This window comes from Tamandua tetradactyla, chromosome X (assembly GCF_023851605.1).
Source record: "Tamandua tetradactyla isolate mTamTet1 chromosome X, mTamTet1.pri, whole genome shotgun sequence".
In the NCBI taxonomy this organism is placed as follows: domain Eukaryota; kingdom Metazoa; phylum Chordata; class Mammalia; order Pilosa; family Myrmecophagidae; genus Tamandua; species Tamandua tetradactyla.
In genome coordinates, this window is record NC_135353.1 from 152,645,250 (window position 1) to 152,669,134 (window position 23,885).

Here is a 23,885-nt window from a genome sequence, read left to right on the forward strand (position 1 = left end):
TTTAAAATGCAACAAAAGTAGAGTGCTTTTGTTCATCAGAGTTCAGTTTGCACACCTTTCTTTTAAAACAATTACGAAGATACTTAAACCATCAGACCTCATCCTTTCTCCAATACGAAGAAGTGAGTGGGGTCAGGATTCACTATTACTTCCCCAAATAAAATTGTCATTTCTTTCCTCCTGCTGTACGACATGCCTCATTCGCTCGTGAATGTACCTTCAAAGGCCTGGCACAAGCTGAACCAACTCATTCCTAACCTGAGCAGGGCCTGTGCCATCATTAGATCTATCAGTGGGTCCATCATCTTAGCTCAAATAGTCTTCAGGTATAGTTATGTCCACATACTAATAAATACCATATTCACAAAACAGATTTACTTGGTCTCTTTTCTAAAATGGAGGGAAAAAAAGTCCCAATCCCCTTAACTTAAAACCGTGTTCTAACATTAAGAGTGCCATTATTTTAAATCTTATACACTATAGAGCCTTTGAAAACATTATACAAGAGTCGGAAGGGACAGGGAGGATTCATGATGCCTGCCAATGCTGTTTCAAACCTACATGCACAAGAAAAATTGTTAAAAGCCTTTGTAGTTCCCACATAATGACTCGAACACTTTTTCTTTTATGCTATTACTCGTGCCTTCTTTTCAGCCCATTCAAAAGAGGAAAAAAAGGGGGGCTGGAGAGTAGGCACACTTTTATTTTGGGTGCATGGTCTGGGAATTGAACCTGGGTCTCCCACATGGAAGGCAAGCATTCTACCACTGAACCACCCAGCACCTGGCGCCCGCTTAGTTTTTTTTTTTGTTTTTTTTTTTTTTTTTTTTTTTACATGGGCAGGCACCGGGAATCGAACCCGGGTCCTCTGGCTGGCAGGTGAGCACTCTGCCTGCTGAGCCACCGTGGCCCACCCCCTACTTAGTTTTAAAGGGCATTTGTTACATACCTTGAACAGCTTTGGGAGGAAGAATATTCTGTGCTGACACTAATTCTGTCTTAGAATGGACACTGGATATTTTATTTTTAATGCTTTTGTTACTGCAAATTCACCATAAATGAATTCACCCCACTGGAGGTACAAATCTTTTATGAAAACAGCTGAATAACCCAGGGATGTCTAACAATATGAGTCAATATAACCCCACCTTTGATGTGGACTGGTGTCCACAAATAAAATACCAGGCTGTTAGTTACAAGCACTTGCTTAGGAGAGTTTAAGTCATTCTTATTACCGACTGTCTCTCCAAACTCATATCTCTGCACATTCACAAATCTTCTCAAAAGCTTTCATAGAAGGTATCCAAAATAACCTTTATTTCCACATCTAATATACCAGTAAGAGCGGAAATAGAAATATGCTTTTGACTTTCAACTTTAGAGGAAGGCAAATTCTATTACTATCCTCAGGTCTATTTTATAAAGAAGAACTGGTGAGTGTAATAGGTTGTGTATCATTTACCATGGTGGTAAATGAAGTCATTATTTCTGTTCAAAAAAGGCCCCAAGGCCATTCTATTAGAGGAAGATAAAATGACATGGAGTGATAGAACAGAACTTAAAAAAAAAAAAGACCAGGAGATGGTTTTGTTCTCTGAGATCAGAGGTGAGACAGAAGGGACTGGGCTGAAATAAAACAACACCGAACACACAAAATTTCTCTTTTGCAATTTTAATGGAAGTGATGCTATTCATTTTTTTAACTTTCTTATAAGCACCAAATTTTAATGTCTAAGTCAGTTTTTTGACAAGAAACACTATCAAGAACTTCCCTCAGAAACAAAACAATGATATTTATTCTTCCTAACGTCCAAACTGAAGATCTACCACAACAGCAAAGCCTGCACAGAAATGAAAAGTAACAAAAATCACATTCTAGGGGTTCAGTGCATTCAGCAGCCTTCACTGGGCTGCCTAAACATCCTTTAGTTGACTTTCAAAAAATAACACCCTAGCTCATCAAAATATACATTTTCCATTTGCTTTTTTTAAATTAAAAATAATAATTAAAAAAGAAACTTTAAAGGAATTCACAATCAATTGCCTGACTCATTTCGGTGTCACATACAGCATATAAAGGTCAGGATGGCTATTTGCAGAACACATGATTAGGTGATATTAATCTTCAAGGTTTAGTTTTCTTCCAAACAGTGTAAAATACCCACCTGGAAAGGGAGTCAAGGAACAAAAGCAGGGAATTCAAGGAAGTGCAGCCATAACTTTCATTTGCTTTCTCACCTACAAATTGGAAGATGGATGAGAACCTTCATGGCTTACAGCACTGGGGGAATGAGAAGGCAGGCCTTTTACACAAAGTTCCTTTTGCAGCCTGGGCCCCCCACCATCTATGATATTTGAACGGGGGACAAATGGACAAAAGGCTAAAGGAAAACAACTATTCTATGAGGTCATGCTACTGCTTCCAAAGTCTCTAAAAGTTTGGGGAAATTAGTACAGAGGGAGGGAGGAAAAGACAAAGATAGGAGAGAGGCAAAAGACATGGGGGTTGGGGGAAGATGGGAGGGAGGGAGCAAAGGAAAAGGATGGAAAGGAAGTAGGGAGAAAGAAAAAAGGGAAGAAGAGAGAGGGGAGAAAGAGGGAGGAGGGGGAAAGGGAGGAGGAGTGAACGAAGAAGAGAGAAAAAAAAGGAAGGAAGGAGAGAAAAGCAGAGGAGGAAGCCTTTTCTCCAAACGTTATCAACTGGTTTCTAAAATCTCTAAATATATCTGCACAGACCTGACTGTAAAAACTGCTCCCCAATGCAAGCCTGATGAAGGTGAATGGTTGGTGGGGAAGAGATGTCAAAGTTTTCCAGAGGCCAGAGAAGGCCATGGAAGCTACCAAGCACAAAACACTCTTCCCCTTACACTGAGGACCTCAAGGGGTTTCTTAGGAAGTGAATCCAGCGTCTCAGGCAGTTTCCCAGGACTTTTCCAGCCAGCACCCTAGCACTGCCAGGCTAATGGAATGGTTGCCACCCAGCGAAGGTCACAGGATCACCCCTGTCAGCAATGAAAACTGCTGTCCCAGGAACTGTAATTGGTCACTGCTCAGAAGGAGCAGATAAGGCTGCTCTGGTCTGCACAGTACCGGTTGTCCCTTTGAAGGAAAGGCATTATAAATTTTCAATGAAAACAGTCACACTTCAGTTTTTGCTCTGGGCTCTTTTACCTCTCTGGGCTATCTTTACTAGGTGGGACTAATGGAGGACGGGATTGTTAACTTTGAGGACCCCCAGCACTATCTGTAGCTCTCATTTTCTACCGTATACATCAGCATCAAGTGAAGTGTAGAAAAAGCATACTAAAGTAGGATAATTTCAACATTAATACTTTTTGCCTGCTACAAGTTAGACAGAGTTTTGCACCGGGACCTCTCAAGCCTTTAAGGTACACATCAAATCCCTGGAAGGCTTGTGAAAACAGGGATTGCTGAGCTCCACCTCAGCAGCATTTGGGGTGCTATAGATCCTAGGTGAGGCTGCTGGGCTGGTGATCCCCTCTAGGGACCACTGCTTTGCCTAGCTCAGTCATCTGGGGAGCTGTGAAAATGCCTGATGGCAGGCACACCCCAAATCTCAGAGAGTGGCACCCAGGAATCCATCTTTTTTAAAGCTCTCAGGGCATTCCAATGCACAGCCAAGTTTGTATACCACAGGGTGAATTCCACTTATCACTGGCATTTAAAAATGTAAAATCAGTTTAGGATTTACTTGGGTGTTCGGATCTGAAAACACAAGGTCACACTCAAAGGATACAACTCCAAGTAAGAAGGAACACAGACGATCTCCTTCGAGAATTCCACGGGACAATACAGACGCCCGAGCTGTTCTTCATAGAGCGACAGGGCTTCCGTCAAATTGACACAATTCCCCTAAATCAAAGAAAAGCAAACAATGGAATTCTTGAGCCCTACTGCATGTCACTCTCAAGGTCTCTAATAAAGGAGAACAATCCTACCTTCAGATAAAAGTTCACATTGGGAAATGAGATAAGGCTTCTGTACTTTCACAAACTGCATTAATTCTATTATAGGCCCATTAGCTCATTATCCCTCTACCTCATTTACCAAGCCCTTTCTAATTATTAGAGTATGAGTCAATAGAAACCCATCAGACCAATTTCTCATTAGTGATACATTCACTGTATCAACACCATGCAATTACCATAAGATTCATACACATAACCCAATCAAAATACATTTTCCCAATAATGGTTATTATTGTGTTGAGAATGAAATATTGAAAGGATGTTCATGATTTCCAGAATGGTTTAAACTATAATCCTTGGAAGAACCTAAAATGTGGACATGTAATTTTAGTCACACACCATGCTTCCCCAAAAATCTGTGATTGGTTTTAAGGCATAAAAGAACAAAAGTTTATTCAGGATATATATATGCTAAGAATATTTCCCAGATCCACTGATTATCAAAAGCTTTCTTTTCACTTCATTGTTCTAACTTTTATTTAGGTTTGAAAATTTTCTTAAGTCAAAAAAATGTTGTATTTCCCCTAGCCTCCTAACAATCTTAAAGTTTCCCCCCTCTATATGATTAGCAGCACTTCACCAGAAGAAAAAGTAAAAGCTACTCATGCTGGAAAAAAAGTGGATGAAATGATCATGCTTACACATCTTTTCCTGTTTTTCTTCAAATAAGTGGTAATCAATCACTCCCCCAGAAAAACACTAAAGTTTCAGTGTATCCCAAGAAATGCTGGTACCACAAGCATTCCTGATTAAGTGTTCAATGTGCAAATATGTGCTGGCTAGCTATTCCCACTGCCCTTTCTCCCTTCTTGTCACTATTTTTTCAGTCTTCCCAGCAGCTAGAGGTGGCTCAATGAGATATGCGGAAGTGTGCTGGGGCTGCTGAGAAAGTCTGTGATTCTGAACAAACAGGGGTAGAAGAGGGACCCCAGCTGTTCTATTTTCTTCTGGCCTATAACCTGGATGTGACATTTGGATCTGCAGCAGCCATTATGTAACCATGAGGGAAAGGTGAAGAGACTCAGAGATGCTGCCCAAGACATAGTAGAGCTGTTGAATCAGTACAGTATCTGTATAGCTCTAGAAGAGAGCTTCTCCATCTTTAATGTGTATGTGTATCACAGGGGATCTTGTTAAAATGCAGATTTTGACTCCACAGGTCTGGGATAGGGTTTATCATCATTTTAGCACAATTCCCTCTGCCCAAGAGCTTTTCATAACGGATATAGAAAACAAGATGGGTATTTAATACTCCTCCCTCATTTCCTTCTAACCTCTGAAGTCTTTAACATTTGGCAGACTACGGAATAGATATGCTGATTCCATTTCTTCTTTGGAACTTTACTATCTATTTGCTTCAAAATAGCCAAGTCCAAAGTAAGATGAAAATACTTACAAATATTTTTTGCAACCTGTGATAAGTACTTCCTGAGAAAGGCATTTTAAAGCAACTAACAAACCAGCCATGGGCAACAGGGTAGAAAGAACTATTCCGAGAGTCAGCCTTGGTAGTTTTAACTTAGCACATTCCCTCAGCATGACATCGCCCTTCAGTGCCAGCCTGTTTAGTAACCCGTCATCTAGGGACCTGCAGTGGGATCTGGCCCAAATGCCCTTTGCCAGCATATAATTTGGTTTCAACATCAAGTTCACCATGAGAGCATATAAACACCACACTTGCAATTTAAGGCTCACAAATAGAAAATACTACTGGGTTGTTTTTAGAACACACCACCACTGGGGGAAGCTAGAGAATGGAAATGCCACCAAGGTACACAATTCAATGGTTTTCCTTGACATCTTAAAATCGACACAGCACTCTCTATGAGAGGATATATGGGAGGACCTCCTTACAGAGAATGTGGGAAGGAAGTAGGAAAGCTTCAATGTGTTCTTTTCCAATATTGTCAAACAGCAGTTTAAAAAAGGAAAAAAAAAAAGAAGCCACAAAGAGAGACCTACCCCCCAAAAAAGTAAACCAGACACATTTCACTTTTCCTGTGTATTTAAATGGAACTGCATTTTTTCTTTCTCACCTTTTTTTTTTAAAGAAAAACGTGAGAAATGCAGAATAAAAATCTAACAGACCAAAAAAAAGTACTTATTAAAGAGGAGAGAAAGGGAATAATGGGTTGGGGCAGGCAAGGGCACACTTTAGTAACTTGGTCTCTCTTAGAAAACTTTCTGCGCCATGTTGGGGTGTGTAGGTGACTCTTGCTTTTTTACTTTATAGATTTCTGCATTATTTGTATCTTTTACACTTAATTAGCAAGTATTTTTCAGTAATATATTTTTTAAAAAGGCACAAAAGAATACATTCTTAGCAACACTACTTTTTATCGAATTTGAAAACAAACAAAAATAAATAATACAATAATTTAGGAAATTGTCATATGTGAAACATCTATAAAAGAAAGCCCAGGAATAACAAAAAATAAGGGTGGATTACTTGTGGCAGGCAAGCAGGGATTAGGGAGGAATCTAAGTATGTCTGTGGTAATGTGCCAGTTCTCAAGGGGGGTAGGGTGTGGAGTCAGGGCTTCACTCCCATTTTGCATCGTAACTTCCATGTATGTTACATATGTATTTTTGTATGTATCGAATCACCTAAGTTTTTTGTTTTGTTTTGTTTTTTTTAATGGGGGAGAGGGGCAGGGAGAGAAGGAAGGGAAGGAGGTAAAGCACCAGGACCTGCCTAAATTCCATGAAGGTGATTCTAATCCCACCAGCCTGCCAAAACCAACTCAATTTCCAAACAATCCACAAAGCTTTTCCCAGCTTCATGGCACAGTGACAAGGCTGACACCAGTGACATCAAGAACTTGTCTCTTTGGTGGGAACAATTAGCATTTGGAAATCACCAAGCAATAGGCCAGTCTCATCCCATCCTTGACTTCGCTACAGTGACAAGCTGCACACTTGGGGAAGGGGAATGGGGGAGGCTGGAATCAAAGTATCTCCTGAGTATGGCATCTGGTAGTTTAAAAAAATATTACTGAGGCAATGACAACAATACATCCTAAGTCAAAGCACCCTGCTTCTTGACTCACCTAAGGTACACCTTAGCCAGTAGGAACCTCGCCATGTGACACATTCAACCACCTAAGGTAGTGCGTGATCCCTGGGTATTATAGGATGAGAGAGCTTTGTGTTTCTAGCTCTAATGAACACAGGGAAAGGAATCACATGCTAAGACATCTTTTGTACAAGTCTTGGAAACCAGCACAGTCCAGGACATAAAATACTTGCTATTAAGTGGGTTGACAAAGGTAAGTCATTAAAAGCCTATCATTAATACATACAATCGGGCTGTGGTGGTCTCTAAAGTAGAAGCATTTCTATCAGTCCCTGATACTAAGATAGCAGTTCCCCATAAAAAGCAGTCTACCAGGCAAATATTCAGGACCAAAGAAAACAGTCCTACTTTCTAATTCCACCTGCTGTCTATTATGAACTGACTGGTTTGTAGTGGTTCCAATTTTTTCTCAATCTCTTCTGGTTAAAAATTCCAGCGCCAACTGTCTAAAAAGTTGAAAAAGTGATCAGACAATGACTAGAGACATGAATGAAGCTGATCTGGATAGGACTAAGGCATATCAGAAGACTGGGTAACAGATGATACCATCCATGTTTTAAAACTTCAACTTCTGTGTTAGATTAAAGAGAGAGGTATTTATTTGGTGCAAAATTTATACTTTGGCTAATGCATTTCCTAATTTAACTTATATGATCAGTTTAGTTAATACCATAAGTATGTGGAATCTTGAATAGGGCATGAGATTTTGTTATTTTGTCCAGGTTAGTGTGATGCCCCGATAAATCCCAGAGAGATTTGGGCAGTGAATAAAGAAATATTTGCAAAGCCCCCTTGGAGGAATGGGGAAAAAGGGGGCAATATTCAACCTCCCCATTAGGAGAATTTCTGATGTTCTAGCAAGCAGTGGGGACAACCAAATCTATAGGCTGAGCCCTCGATCTTAGGGGCTGCCCCTATGAAACTTATTCCTAAAAGGATAGGTTAAGCCTACTTAAAATCAGGCCTAAGAGTCACTCCCAGAGAAACTCTTTTGTTGCTCAAATGTGGCCTCTTTCTCTAAACCGACACAGCAAGTGAACTCACTGGCCTCCCCCCTCTATGTGGGACATGATTCCCAGGAGTATAAACCTTCCTGGCAATGTGGAACAGGAATCCCGGGATGAGATGGGACCCAGCATCAAGGGATTGAGAAAAACTTCTCAACCAAAAGGGGGAAGAGAGAAATGAGACAAAATAAAGTGTCAATGGCTGAGAGATTTCAAACAGAATTGAGAGGTTATCCTGCAGGTTATTCTTACACATTATATAGCTATCCCCTTTTTTGTCTATGGTGTACTGGAGTGGCTGAAAGGAAGTACCTGAATTGTAGAGCTGTGTGCCAGTAGCTTTGTTACTTGAAGATAATTGTATAATGATATAGCTTTTATAATGTGGCTGTGTGAAAACTTTGCATCTGGTGCTCCTTTTAACTAGGGTATGGACAGATGAGTAAAAAATATGCATAAAGAAATAATCAAATAATACAGGGAACAAAAGTTAAAATAAGTTGGGTAGATGGAAATACTAGTGGTCAATGGGTGGTGAGAAGTACGGTATGTATGACTTTTCTTTCTTTTTCTGGTGTAATGCAAATGTTCAAAAAAATTATCATGGTGATGACTACACAACTATGTGATGATATTTTGAGCCATTGTATACATGTATAGAATATTTGAATGTATGTTTTTATGTTGTTTTATTAATAAAAATATTTTTTAAAAAAAATCCCAGAGCCTCAGACTCTTCCCTGACTTAAGCTGGGTAAGATTTTCTTCTATGTGCAGAAATGTACAAAGAACCAAATTCTATAGGTATGCTCTCCCTTGAGAATACCCACTCATGAAAAGCAAAGCTTACTAAATTTGGGTTGTGTTTACAACAATAAGAAGTCTTTGAGTAGGTTTCACTGTAGATTTCCTTTAAGGCTAGGGTAAGTCAACTTTTTCTGTAAAGGGCCAGATACAAAATACTTTAGGCCTTGTGAACCAGACAGTCCCCATCGCAACTACAGGCAAATCTCGGAGATATTGTGAATTGAATTCCAGACAACTGCAATAAAATGAGTATTGCAATAAAGCAAGTTGCATGGATATTTTAGTTTCCCAGGGCATATAAATGTTATATCTATACTATGCTGTAGTAATGCTAAATGTGCAATAGCATTATGTTTAAAAAAAAAAACAACCAAACATGTCCATGCCTTAATTAAAATATGACACAGAGACACAAAGTGAGCACATGCTGTTGGAAAAATGGCACCAACAGAATTGCTTTTAAAATTCTATAAAAAGGTCAAGACTAAAAGAAAATGGACCAAAAATGAAGAATATTTAACTTGAGGAAATGGAAGGAGGTTACCTTTTTTAAAAACTTTTTATTACAGTAACCAAAATAGAGCACAAAATTTCCCATTTTAACCACATTCAAGGTTATTTTTGCTTTGTACTTTAGTGTATTCTTCACATTTTATAAATGAAGATTATCACATTATTTTTTTTAATTAAAGGGGACAGTGATAGGATTTACTGACAAATTCATGTAAATCAACTTTTCCAAAAATCCTAACTTGATGGGAGACTGAAAGAGGTAAGGGTTTTTAGGCATCAACAAGCCAGGCATCTTTACATACACGTTTTCCACTATGACTGCAATAGTTATGTGAAATTGTTACCATCCCCATTTGAAGAAGAATTGGGAAACTAAGGCTCTTGGCAACATTTTAAATAAACTCAATTTCTCGGCCTGTAGCTGACTATCTGGTTTTGTAAACAAAGTTTTATTGGAATACAGCCAGGCCCATTCATTTATGTATCATCTATGGCTGTTTGCCTGAGATGATATATAAATAAATGGCATGGTTGTGTTCTAACAAGAGTTGAGTAGCTGCAAGTGACTGTATGACCCAAAAGCCAAAAATATTTACTCCCTCGACCTTTACAGAAAAAGTTTGCCGAAAATTGACATACTTTTCCCCACACCAACGAGAAGTCTGAAACCACATTTCCCAGCATCCCTTTTCCCAAATGGCTTCCGTGTTAATCTGCTAAGAAGAGGCTCTTGCACAGGATCTGGGAGGCAAAAAAAAGAGGCCATTACTCTCCACCAGTGCTTGCAGAGGCATCCTGCTGAGCTCCTTGAATTGCCCACTTTAGTCCTGGAAGGACTTTCTGAACATTCAGAACTCACACAGCTTCTGGGGGAGTACTTCAGAAATCATCCAAGATCATCAGTGGCTGCTTCCCTAACCTTCATTACCTCAGCCCTTACAAGCACTGCTTATGTTCTTGATTTTTTTTTAATTAAAACACTTTCCACCTTGCCTGTAATGAACACCACTGAACCATTTACCTGAAAGTGGTTAAAATGTCAAATTTTATGTTGTATATGTTATCACAATAAAAATTAAAAACACAAAAATGTCTTCCTACTTAAAATGCCTGGAATAGCTTGTTTGTTCCAGACTGATGCACCCACTAAATAAAGCAAGAGTTTGAGTTTGCCTGAATTCTCAAAGAGATTTCTGGAAAATGATAAATATAAATCTCTTTTTATAATACAAAAAACAGAAACCATGGATTCCTCCCATCGCCAACTCTCTCCGAAAAGGGAGGAGACAGATGTTTCACCCTGGAGAGAACAAAGACCTCGATCTGCAAAGGGCACCTAGCTCCTCCTGCACAGAACAGCCTGTGGTCACTGGAGCGGCACACTCCCAAGCCTCTGTGACCCTGTCTTCTTGTGCCCAATGCACCTTCAGGATTCAGTCTGCGTACCTCCTGTGGGTGGTTCTCTAGTAGCCGCCATTGCCTTCCTACTCCCAGCTTACTCTGCCAAGTCCTTTTATGATACCTTGTTAATCAGATCTCATAAAATATCCAGGTTAGGCTCTACTTGCAAATGCTTCCACAGGAGAATAAAGTTAAGACCCCTATCTGCTCTTGACATTTACATATACCAATGCTTAAAAAAAAAGGAGAAAATTTCTCTCTAAATGCAGAAGAATTACAGGGACCAGAGTGTAATATGCCCAAGTAGTGCTGATGTTCTGCTTCTGAATCAGGGGACTTTTATACTAAGTGGAGAGACTGGATTATCATTCAGTTGCTTTGTTAAGGCTTTTAATACATTACATGCATTTTCTCATATACCAAGAAATAGAGCCTTCAAACTTTCTTTTAAAATTAAAAATCTCCTAGGAATGAGAAAAACACCGCAATTTGTCTCCATCTGGAGGCAGGAGCTGCTGCCAGAGCCCAGATTGTAAACGGGCTTCTCAATTAAGCATCTCCTACAGAACAAGGGAAAAAATATTACAATCTGTGTCTCCATCTGGTGGCAGTATCTCACACTACAGCCAAAGCCAAGGTTGACCAAGACGCTCAAGGTTAACTGAACACAACAGACCTCATTAATTCCGAATGACAGGTCAACTATCTATAAATGTACTGCTTGAAAGAACCTAATTCGATAAGACATAAATTTCAAGAACATGCATTCAAATTTCAAAATATAAAAATCTTATAGAAAATTTTTAGGAAAAAAAGTTAAGTAGCCTACCTGTGTGAAATATTTCCCATCCTGTTTCAATACTTTCATTGAAAGGTCAAGAATCAGTCTGAGAAACTCCCATGTGGAATCTGGATGTCAAAAAAAAAAAAGTTTAGGTTTTATAAACATGGGCTTGCACATATCAAGACAACACCCAAAGCCCAACACTCACACTAATCCTTACAATACTAAAAAAAGAAAAAAAAATTGCCATGAACTTAAGACCCCGTATTCTAGAACTTCTTCATAAATGTCAGCTATCACATTAGGTATTACATGCATACACACAAACTTACAATCAAGGTCAAAACCAAATGTGCATTTACTAAGAGTACTAAGTATTCTTTGGCAGTGCTACCACCATCAATAAAAATTCGACAAAAAGGCAGTGGTTGAATTCTGAAAGAAAACTGCTTAACTAAGGGAGGACAAGATTCTACAAACTCAGTAGAAAGGCAAGTTTAGATAAAAAAACATGTAATACAGAAAATGCAAACCAGTAGTGACTTTAAGTGTGTAGTTTTAGAACGGGAATTGCTCTGCTGTTGCTTAGAAAGGTCACAACAGTTTGTCCCAGCACAGGTTAAAAATCAAATTATTTAAATGAATTATTGAACAATCTAATGTCTCAATGATGTGATTACAAGTCATTTTATCTAATGTTTGCTTCAAATGATTGAATCAATTTGCTCATCTAACAGCGGAATGGGAATTAAAGCCAGACACAAATCCAATAATTTTTCATCAATTTAACTACCTTTAAAAAATGAGAGTAATTAAGTAGACAATCTCTAAGATCCTTTCACCCTCACAATGTGCCAAAAGAAGCACTTTGATGAACAATATCTTGGTTAAAAAAAAAAAAATCCAGGGCCGTATGCCGGTGGCTCAGTGGCAGAATTCTTGCCTGTCATGCCAGAGACCCAGGTTTGATTCCTGATGCCTGTTCATGCAAAAAAATAAAATAAAATAAAATAAATTGGAATCTACCTTCTTCCGGAGATGTGGAGATTGGAACAGCTGTCAAATCATTAATTACATAATCAAACTTTCTCCCTTCTTTGGCGTACTTCTTCAGTACTGGAATACAGTCTTCTATCAGAACCTTCCAGAGAGAAGAGAAATATATGGGTGATACAACGCATACAAGCTGGGATCCACAGCTCCTGTCACATGAAAAAAATAGCTTTCGTCCATTTCTGTAACAGCTAAAATTAAGTTCTTACAATATGTTTTACACACCTTCTCATTTAATCTAAACAACAATCCGACAGGTACTAATATTATAACTATACTAAAGAGAGGCTGCACAGTTTGCCCAAAGGTAACCAATAAAAATATATAAAAAAAAAAAAAAACAGAACCAGGAAGTATACCTTGGTTTACCTGAAAGCCAGGTTCATACTCTTAATGCTAATTTTTTTTTTAACATGGGCAGGCACCAGGAATCGATCATGTCCTCTGGCATGGCTGGCAAGCATTCTTGCCTGCTGAGCCACAGTGGCCCTCTTAATGCTAATTTTAACCTATACTGCTTTTCTCCTACTACTAACTGTATTTTCTTTTATACAAAGCACTGAATGACTTTGTGGCCTGCTGACTCATTTTTACATTTTACCTCTTATTGGCTTTTTCCACTTTTTTGAAATTTCAAGTACTGCTGGTAATAATACCATGGAAATAACTCCCACAATCACAGAGTGATTACCAACGAATGGAGTACAGGGGTTAAAAGCTGGAATTCTTATACAGATCCAAATACTAAATACAGGAAGTAAGTTTGGTGTTTGACTTATCATTGAAGTACTGAAGCTACATACTGCAGACACATCTGGCTCTAGGCCACACCTTGAAATAAACAGGAATCATTCTTGTCTTATTTTTCTAATTACAAAAACATGCTCATGTAAAAAAATTTATATGGAATAAGCCAGAAATCAAGTTTGCTATAATTCCTTAAAATAACCTATTCAAGATTCTTTCCTGAGTACTTATACATGTATCTTCAGTCTTTTTTTTTTTTTAAGAAACTAGATTTTGCCAAACCTACTGTTTTAGAACTTGCTTCACTTAATCATATCATAATGAAAAGATAATGAAAGTTCCAACATGCCAGCGGCCCTAACCCTGTTCACTGTGAGTCATGCTCATAATTTTTCCCTATGCTCTATAGATCATATAAACACTCACCAGCCCTTAAATAGGCATCAATCTAAACCAGGAATTTTTCACCTAATATCTCTCCAGGTAATGATAATATGTATTTAAGACAACCCTTAACATGGGAACATGAAAATGTATTTAACCATTCCACTAATAATGTTCTATTTAGGTTATCTCCAAGTCTGGACTTTCACAAACATAATAATCAACCTCCTAATATCCATGCCTTTAGGTCTGTGGGTGGGACTCTTAACTAAAACATTAGGTTGCCTAGGCAAAAGGTTTGTGTATGTTAGTTTTTAATTTCTATAGCAATTCACACTCCTGTCAGCAATGTATACAAATGCGCTTGGTCCACATTTTTCCCAGCACTGGATGATGCCCTTCTTATATTTTGCCATGTATGCTATTGCTAATGTTTTAACTTGCACTTCCGAGGCCACCAAAGGGGCGAGCTTCTTTGTCATATGATCACAAGTTGTGTGCCTTTTCTGAGAATCACCTGCTCATATCCTTTATATATACATTTTTAATTTAAGTCATTTTACAAGTTACGCTATAGGGGATCTTTGCATTATTAAAGAGATAAACTCTCTGTTTTGCTTGTCACCAGTATTCTTCCCAGTTTATCTTTTGACTTTATTTATGGTACTATGCTGTCATTTCAATTTCTGAATTTCCTTGTCTTTCTTTGAAAGTTCTCCCCATCTCCAAGGTTAACTACTCTAAATTTTCCACAATGTATTCATTTTTAGATTTAATGCTTTAAGCAATCTGAAGTTAATTTTTCTATGTTGTACATCAGGGATGATCTTGTACATACCCAGATGGACAAGCTCATTGTGCCAGCTTTGCTTATTCAACAAACTAATTCTTCTTTTCCCACAAGAGCTGAAATGCACCTCAAGCCATATATTAGTACACCGTCCCTACATATCTGGAGGTGTGATGTTCCCATTATTTATTTCTCTATTCCTATTCAACATCATACATACTATTTGATTACTGTGCTTTTGTGTAAATTAAAAACCAATAGGCAGAATTCTAGCCTCCCATGCTGGTGGAGACCCGGGTTCAATTCCTGGTGCCTGCCCACATGAAAAAAAAAATTAATAAAAAAAAAAAATACAGGGCTCTCTGTAAGATGGCGGATAAGTCGAGTTCACCCCTCCTCCAAAGAACAGCTGGAGAACAGACAGAAAAAAGACGAGGAGAGTGATTCTAGGGTATAAGTGACCTGGGAGGGTCTTCTACATCACAGAGGGAGGCCCTGGTTGAAAAAGCAGAAGACAACACAGAGAACCGGAGCCCAGCCAGCCTAGCACGTCCATTTCCAGACAGAAGCCTGGAGCCATCGGGAGTGCACGGACAAGGAAGTAAGCCAAGCCGTGTTCCTTGAACACATACCACCCCAGCCCTGCCACCCGCGACTGTCCCCATACCCGAGGCAGCTGAACCCACTCACCTGAACCCCCACCGTGCTCCAAGCACCCCATGCGACCCCACAGCCCGCACATCCCCGCCCCACGCATGCGCACACGCCTATCCCAGGCCGACTCACCTCTCCCAAGCAAGCGCAGAGGGTCGCCCAGCCCCTTCCCAGACCCGCATACCCACAGCCAGCACCTCAACCTCTACCTCCCCCTCCCTGCCCCCTGCAGATGGTCACTTGCATATGCAGGCTGCGGCGCTCACCTTCCTACGTGGGTCACACCTGAACCTAGCCCATATAATCGCTCAACCCCGTACAGACCCCTCTGAGCCCTGCGCATGTACACATCAACATCCGGCAACCCAGATGCATGCACATGCACGTGCACGCACGCACGCACGCACGCACACACACACACACACACACACACACACGCCTGCTCAGGCCACACCCCCTCAGCTCCGGGCAAGCGCTGATCTGTGCATCTGGCCCACACCCACCCCCAACACAGGCACAGTCCCACCGGCTGTCCCTGAGCTCTGCGCATGTGCACACCAGGGTCCTGCCCTCCAGAGCCTAGCACCAGCACAGGCACATCCTCTCTGCAGGGCACCCGAATGTCCGTGCACAGATCTCTTGACCCCTGCAGCCCAACCCCCCACCTTCCGCCCCAGACACATGCACATCCTTACCCCACAGCACAAGTGCCCTTTTCCCACACCTGGCAGGTGCTTTCAGGTACATCTATCCAACACAGCCTCTGCCCAGCGTAAGCAGGCCCCACACCAGGGCACCGCCCACCCGTCATGATCCACCCTAACATACACCCCACAACCTCCACGAGTTGTGCTCTGCCCCTGCACACTCGTGCATCCGCATACTGCCCACCCGGACCCTCCTCCTGTGCAAGGACACACCCACGCCCCAACCTCCCCATGCCCCAACTTCTGTGCCCTGTTCCCCATACCTCAACAACCACCAACCCCATGTTTTACGCACCCCCCGCTGCATCCTGCCCACATACCAGACCCAGCACATCTGCTCAGACCCCCATCCACCTCCTGCCACACCCTGCCTCTGTATCCCCCATGTCGCACCCTGCTCCTCAGCTCTAAGGCCTGCCTGAGCTGCACCTCGCCACCACGGCCCCCACAACGCATGGCCACAACACACTGACCTGCACCCCATGCTCACAGGCATCAGCATAGAGTCCCTGACCTGCGCATATACCTGCACCACAGCCTGACACCACACTGTTGTGCCCCTCCCCACACCCTGCATCTTGCTCCATACCTGTCCCACAAATACAAAGCTTTAGACTACTGAAGAAAATCAAGTTCCAAAGCAACTCTTTCAAGATATTTACAGCCATGAAGACAAGAGAAGATCACTAACAATGTGAAAATGCAGACAGATACAGCCTAGTCCAATGACCAAATTAAAACACTGGAGGAGACACAGACTTTGGAACAACTTTTCAAATGTTGTTGTAAGTTATATCAAATGTTCATATAACTTAACTAAATAAAATCAGTACAACGGCTATTGACATAAAGGAGACACTAGAATAGCATAAAGAGGAATTTGGAAGAATAAATAGAAAAACAGCAGATATCACAAAGATTAAACATGCTGCAGACCAAATAAAAAATATACTTGAGACACACAACAGATCTGAAGAGGATGAAGAAAGAATAAGCAAACTAGAGGACACAGGAAAACTGATTTCAAACACTCAAAACAGCAAATGGCAAAAAAGATGGAAAAATTTGAATTGGATCTCGGAAATGATGGTCAAAACAAAGTGCACAAATATAAGAATCACTGGTGTCCCAGAAGAAGAGAAGAATAAAGGGCTAGGAAGATGAGTTGAGGATATAATGGGGAAAAACTTCCCAACCTTCATAAAAGACATAAGTATGCAAATCAAAGAAGCCCAACAAACTCCAAATAGAAGTAATCCAAATAGGCTTTCTCCAAGACATATACTAATCAGTCTGTCTAATGTTGAAGAGAAGGAGAAAGTCCTGAAAGTGGCAAGAGAAAAACAATCTACTACATACAAAGTAAACCACATAAGACTGAGTTCAGACTACTCAATTAGCACCATGGAGGTGAGAAGGCAGTGGTATGATATATTTAAGATCCTGAAAGAGAAAGACTTCCAGCCAAGAATTCTGTACTCAGCCAAATTGTCCTTCAAAAACTGAGGGAGATATTAAAATTTTCACTGACAAAGGCTGAGGAAATATGTCAATAAGAGACCAGTTATACAAGAATTACTAAAGGAGTTCTGCTGACTGAAAAAAAAAAAAAAAAGACAGGAGAGGGCAGTCTGGAGGATTGAACAGTATCGGTAAGGGTAACCTAAAGGATAAAAAGAGAAAGAGGGGAAAAAAACATCTGACAAATAAAATCCAAAGGATAAGACAGTGGATTCAAGAAATGCCTTTATACTAATAACTTTGAATGTTAACAGACTAAACGTACCAATTAAAAGATACAGATTGGCAGAACTTTAAAATCTGTTCTTTAACTACCTGTTAAAATATACTTGGGAATTTACTGCTTTTTTGTATATATGTTATATATCACAATAAAAAAAAATGTTGGGTGGGCAATGGTGGCTAAGTGGCAGAGCTCTCGGGGGCTGTGCCAGAGACCCAGGTTAGATTTCCAAAGCCTGACCATGCAAAAAAAAAATAGGGCAAATCTCCTTCACTGATTATTTTCCAACATTTTCTTGGCTATTCTTAGACACTTATTTTTACAAATAAACTTCAAAAATCACATAGTCCAATTCTAAAACCTCCCTTAGGATTCTGATTGGTTTACTTATAATTAGGAAGAAGTAAAGGTAGTTCTGATATTTCCATCCAAGAAATAAAATGTGTCTCCATGTATTCATGCTTTAGTTGATGTCTTTCAATAAAATCTTAATATAACCCTGATCAGTTTCCCAATACCATTCTCATTAAATACCATTCTTAGGTATATAATAGTTTGTAACTATTTTGAATAGGAGCTCTGCACCGTCATTTCCACTCAAACTGTTTAGCATTTAGCACAGCATGGAGAAAATTTTATTGCCTTCATGCAATCACTTCATCCAATCCTCATGAATTCAACTAATTTTCTAGATGAGTTTCCTAGGCTTTCTAAGCAAACATTCATATTATCTGAAAATAATTTGATTCTTTCTGTAGCTATACTCTTCATCTTCCCACCTTACTGTATTAGCTAATGTCTCATCTTCCTAGTTTTAATGGAAATGACTTTTTGTAATCTGCCAGTTCATATGACCTTACTTAAGTTTCTGAAAGTTCCTATTGCATTTAGGTAGTTTCCCTCCATTGCTATTTTATTTTCCCAAGACCGCTTTTATTAAGAACAAAGGCCAAATATTCTGAAGTGCTTTGTCATCTGTCAGTATATTATTTTCTCCTTTATCCATAAATGAGTTTTGACAGATTTCTTAAGGCTCATATCATTATATTTGTTAACTAAATCCTACTAAGGCATAATATATAATTCTTTAAATAAATGGCTAGATGTCATGAACTATTATTTTACTCAAAAATTCTATGCATGCATACAATCAACCTTCAGTTTTATTTTTGTACTACCTTAATAGTTTCAGTTTTAAGGCTATTCTGTCATAAAAGGAACTGAGGAGCTCTGGAACTTTGCCTATTTTCTAAAAAATGTTGAACAAAAGTAATTACCTGTTATTAAAATGTTAAACAGCTGCAAAGACCTGGAGTCTTTTAATGGTAGCATTTTAAAGGCCAACGGCTTGCTTGTCAGCAGGAAAAGGCAGCAGTTATTTGGGTTCTCTCTTTCAGCCCCATAGATGAGAAACCCACACCTGCCCACCCCAGCCCTTGAGAGCTCCAGGATGGATTCTCCAGGCTCACCATAGTGGTTGTGTTATTCCAGAAAGAAACAGAGAAGGAGGATGCACCGGGACACCAAACATCCTTAAAAGCCTGGTTTTAGATAAAAAACACTTATTTTTTCCCCTTCCCTAAAGTGTCAAGACTGGCTAGGGCATAATCAGCCTTTAGTGGTCTGCTTCTTAAGCAGCTGTCAGGTCAAGAAGTTGGTTTCCCACATTAGTCAATCTTCCCACATATAGTCAGCCTCTAAGTAGAACAGTTAACAGCTCCAACTCTACTGCTATTTGCTTTTATATATTTTTTCTTAATCTATATAAGGAAGCTGAATAAGAAGCCACTCCTCTAAAGTGTCCCTATACATAACCTTGAATAAATTTCCTTTAAACTCTCTAAGTTTCATTATCTCCATCCTAAAATAGAAACAATACCAGCAAGGTAACAGGCATGAAGATTAAATGTAAAGCACCTTAGGCAGGGTCTGGCCCATTCTTTACAAATGACGATAACTTTAAGTTCATTATGAAGCAAATCTCTATCTGCTCCTGCGGACAACCAAAGCTATAGGCTGAGCCCCGAGTCTTGGGGTCTGTTCATATGAAATTTAACCCCACAAAGGATAGGTCAAGCCTACTTAAAATTAGGCCTAAGAGTCACCCCCAAGAGAGCCTCTTCTGTTACTCAGATGTGGCCTCTCTCTCCAGCCAACACAACAAGCAAACTCGCCACCCTCCCCCTGTCTACGTGGGACATGATTTCCAGGGATGTGCATCTTCTTGGCAACATGGGACAGAAATCCTAGAATGAGCTGAGACTCGGTATCAAGGGACTGAGAAAACCCCTAAAATGAGCTGAGACTCAGCATCAAGGGTTGCAACAGAAAACCATCTCGACCAAAAGGGGGAAGAGTGAAATGAGACAAAATTAAGTGTCAATGGCTGAGAGATTCCAAACAGAGCTGAGAGGTTATCCTGGAGGTGATTCTTACACATTAAGTAGATACCACCTTTTTAGTCAAGATGTAATGGAGAGGCTGGAGGGAACTGCCTGGAAATGTAGAGCTGTGTTCCAGTAGCCATGTTTCTTGAAGATGATTGTATAATGATATAGCTTTCACAATGTGACTGTGTGATTGTGAAAACTTTGTGTCTGATGCTCCTTTTATCTACCTTATCAACAGACGAGTAAAACATGGAATAAAAATAAATAATGGAACAAACGTCAAAATACATTTAGATTGAAATGCTAGTGATCAATGAAAGGGAGGGGTAAGGGGTATGGTATATATGAATTTTTTTCTGTTATCTTTTTCTTTCTTTTTCTGAATTGATACAAATGTTCTAAGAAATGATCATGATGATGAATATGCAACTATGATGATATTGCGAATTACTGATTATAAATGTAGAACGGAATGATCAAAAGTTAAGAATGTTTGCGTTTGTTTGGTGTTTTTTGGTATTTTAAAAAAAAAATTTTAATTAAAAAAAATCTCTATCTGCTCCCTATTTTCCACCATCCCCCTTTTAAAACTTTCAAATAGCTTATCTTTCTTTCTCTTTTGCTCATAGAACAATCATAACTGCATTTTACTGTGGACATAATTCTTCTCTCAACTGAAAAAGATTAATGTACACATATCATGACATCAAATTTGGATGCACATATATTTGGGAAGATTCCGTGGGGAAGGAGGAGTTTACATATTGACAAATTAAAGCACTTGCCTAAATTGTTTATGAATCTGAGTCTTACATTTAAGAGTCTGTTAAAAGTAAATATTCATTTGCTTGGATATCTTGCCCTGACAAATACTGTAGGTATGGGCACCAAACAGACATGTCCTCAAAATACAATACAAAATGTACCCTATATAATCAATCACCTTACAAACAGTAAATTCAGGACAAAAACGAATTTGCTCACATTAGTTTCTACCTCAGACATTTTAGATCACCCACAACTGCTAATTAAATAACCTAAATTCCCAAGCGGGCCATGGTGGCTCAGCAGGCAGAGTTCAGAGTTCTCGCCTGCAAGGCCGGAGACCCAGGTTAGATTCCCAGTGCCAGCCCATGCAAAAAAAAAACAAAACCTAAATTTCCACTGAAATACACAATTATTCAAAATGCACACATGAAAGGTTGGGGTAGCAAGGTTGCAAAAAATTTCATGACATCCTTTGTACAAGAATTAATGAATGCATTAAATTCAGAGAATTTGGAATTGATGGTTTCATTTTTATTACACGGACACACCCACCCTTTATAAAAATATAAATATAGCACATCTTAACCAATTATGCTTAAAGCATTTTAAGAAGGCACATTCTGATCAATAATTTATGTATTATTGATTGATTTTAAAATGTTACTTGCAAAACATAATTACCTGATAGCATTCTCCTTTAAGATTGTCTAAGACGTCACCACAGGTTTTCCGCATATATTTTTTACACCCATCAATCACCATTTGGTCAATGTCCGAAACAGGTTAAGGAGAAATTTCCCCTGAATTTGAATGGATTAAAAAATTCTGAAATAGTAATACTTGAAAGAAAAGGTTAAGACCAGTATAAAGGCTTTTAATACTAATTTGGGTATCATAAGTTAAAAAAAATTGATGAATTAGACAATGTTTATAATTTTGCACCAAGAATACTCAAAAGGAGCTGAATTTTCTTTTCTCCTCACAAAACACTGGTACTGGTTGACATGTACCAACCAGTAGACATGGTACCAAAGTCATTTACTCCTTAATCCTCAACTAGATTATCTCTATTTCCTTGTTGGTAGCTCAATAAAAAGCTTCTAGTACCAGGTTAAAAGTCTTATTCAAGGTAGTCTTTATAACATTTGCCTTCAGTTTACAGTAACATTGACTGAAGTCTTAAGACAAAAAAGGAAGATAAAAGAAGCTCACTGAACTTGATCTCTTTTACAAAAAAGGATATCTCTACCATAGTGACCATCTTTGGTTTCAGTTTGACTATTTCACATAATATGCCCCCATCTCCGCCACCCAGGATCAGGACATCTTTGCCAGTGTAATCTTCTTTCCCACTGCCCATGATGGCCCGGGTATATGCCAAATCACTCTCTGCCAAATCTAGAAAGGAGAAACAGAGATGGAAAACAGTGAACCTACAGAAACCACAGAACACCTGAGCATACACTACAATAGAAAGTGCTGAAATCTAGCGTAGAATTTTAAATTTTCACTTTCAGTCTTTAAAAATAGTCAAAAATTGGCACGGTTATCTTTTTCAGGGGGAGAATTCTGGTCTTCTCATCACCCTGTTCATCTGACACCTAGTATAAATGGACGTTACACAGTGGGAAGAAAATTTTTTTCTAAGAATGTTCTATTATGTCGAATAATTAAAAGTAGTTATGTCTGGGGGGTGAACAGGTAGTTCAGTGGTAGAATTCTTGCCTGTCATGCAGGAGACCAGGTTCAATTCCCAGCCCACACACTCCAAAAAAAAAAAAAAATTCAACAAATGGTACTGTGATAATAGGATAGTCACATGGAAAAGAATGAAATGTGACCCCCACTGCACAGCATACAACAACAAAAAAAGCAAATATGTCTGTACAGATGAAATAATATGTTATCTGGAGGTTGCTTCAAAAAATATCAGAGGGAGAATGTGCACTGGGTATTTGGGCAAAACAAGATGGGCCAGGAGCTGATAATAGTTGATGCTTTATGGTGAGTATGTGCAGGTTAATTATGCTATATCTTCTCTTCTTATGCTTGAAATTTTCCACAATAAAAAGATTTTTTTTAAAGCAATTATATTTTCTTTTGAAATGCAATCCAAACAGTCATCACCTAGAAAAACAAACGTCAAAACAAAGTTTTCATGGGCCCTGATATTCACAAAAGTTCAGACAATCCACAGGTTGAAACAATGTAAATATGCATCTCAAAAAAGTCAGCAGTAAAAATCAGCATAAACTTGGATAAGTCCACAATGGTGTGGCTATTTTTCAGGAAAACGCCATAATCTAGCATGTCACCACTTAGCTACATGAGTGGGGCAGGGATGGAATACTTACTAACATCCCCACTGAGGATGAGAATATTTCCAAATTGCTTTGAGTGTAGAATTTTAATGTTCTGATAAGGTGAGTCTTCATCATACACTACTTCATCTATGTCATACTCAACCAGGCGCCCATCAGCAGTCGGCCAGTATCTGTCAATGGCACCTCCTCGAACAATGGGTGGTAATCTGGAAAAAATGTGACACATGAATGAATCTCACTAGAACATTGCCCGTGGGAGGTGGCCTGAAAACTGGACCTGGGATAAGTCCTGAACTGCAGAGGGTCCAGCCTTTACAGAATATCTAGTTCCACCCCCCATCCCATATTATGGACAGCCCCTTTCAACATGAAAAATTAGAATGGGCAGAGCCCAAATACCCCTAATGAGTGAGAAAAACATCAAAGGTGATGTTGGAGCTATACAGAGAAGATCGGGTTTAACAAATGAGCATGATTGATAAATCATTATATTGATATTTCTTTTAGTCTCCAGTACCTTAGAGCAGCTAGAAATAAAAATCTAAAATGGTAGAACTGTAACTCATACTAAACTCTGAAATCCATTCTATAACTAAACGTTGCAATGTACTTTGAAATATATTGCTTTTTGTATATATGTTATTTTTCACAAAAAGAAAAAAAAAAGAAGGAAGAACATAATAGAGAAGATAGGATTTAACAAATGAATATGACTGCTGAATCAATAAACTGATATTCCTTTTGGTC

At 39.2% G+C, this 23,885-nt stretch overlaps 1 protein-coding gene across 1 annotated transcript in view; it reads right to left on the minus strand.

The window, feature by feature from the left end:
• Positions 1-1,637: 1,637 nt before the first annotated feature.
• The window catches only part of SMS (spermine synthase), a 58,178-nt gene continuing 35,930 nt past the window's right edge, over positions 1,638-23,885 (minus strand). The window contains exons 5-11 of the mRNA XM_077146065.1: positions 23,169-23,344; positions 22,058-22,212; positions 21,496-21,585; positions 12,604-12,718; positions 11,623-11,702; positions 3,758-3,873; positions 1,638-2,165 (exon numbers count right to left, since the gene is read on the minus strand). Coding sequence (XP_077002180.1) covers positions 2,126-2,165; positions 3,758-3,873; positions 11,623-11,702; positions 12,604-12,718; positions 21,496-21,585; positions 22,058-22,212; positions 23,169-23,344 — 772 coding nt within the window. The 3' untranslated portion in view covers positions 1,638-2,125. The remainder of the gene's footprint in view (positions 2,166-3,757; positions 3,874-11,622; positions 11,703-12,603; positions 12,719-21,495; positions 21,586-22,057; positions 22,213-23,168; positions 23,345-23,885) is intronic.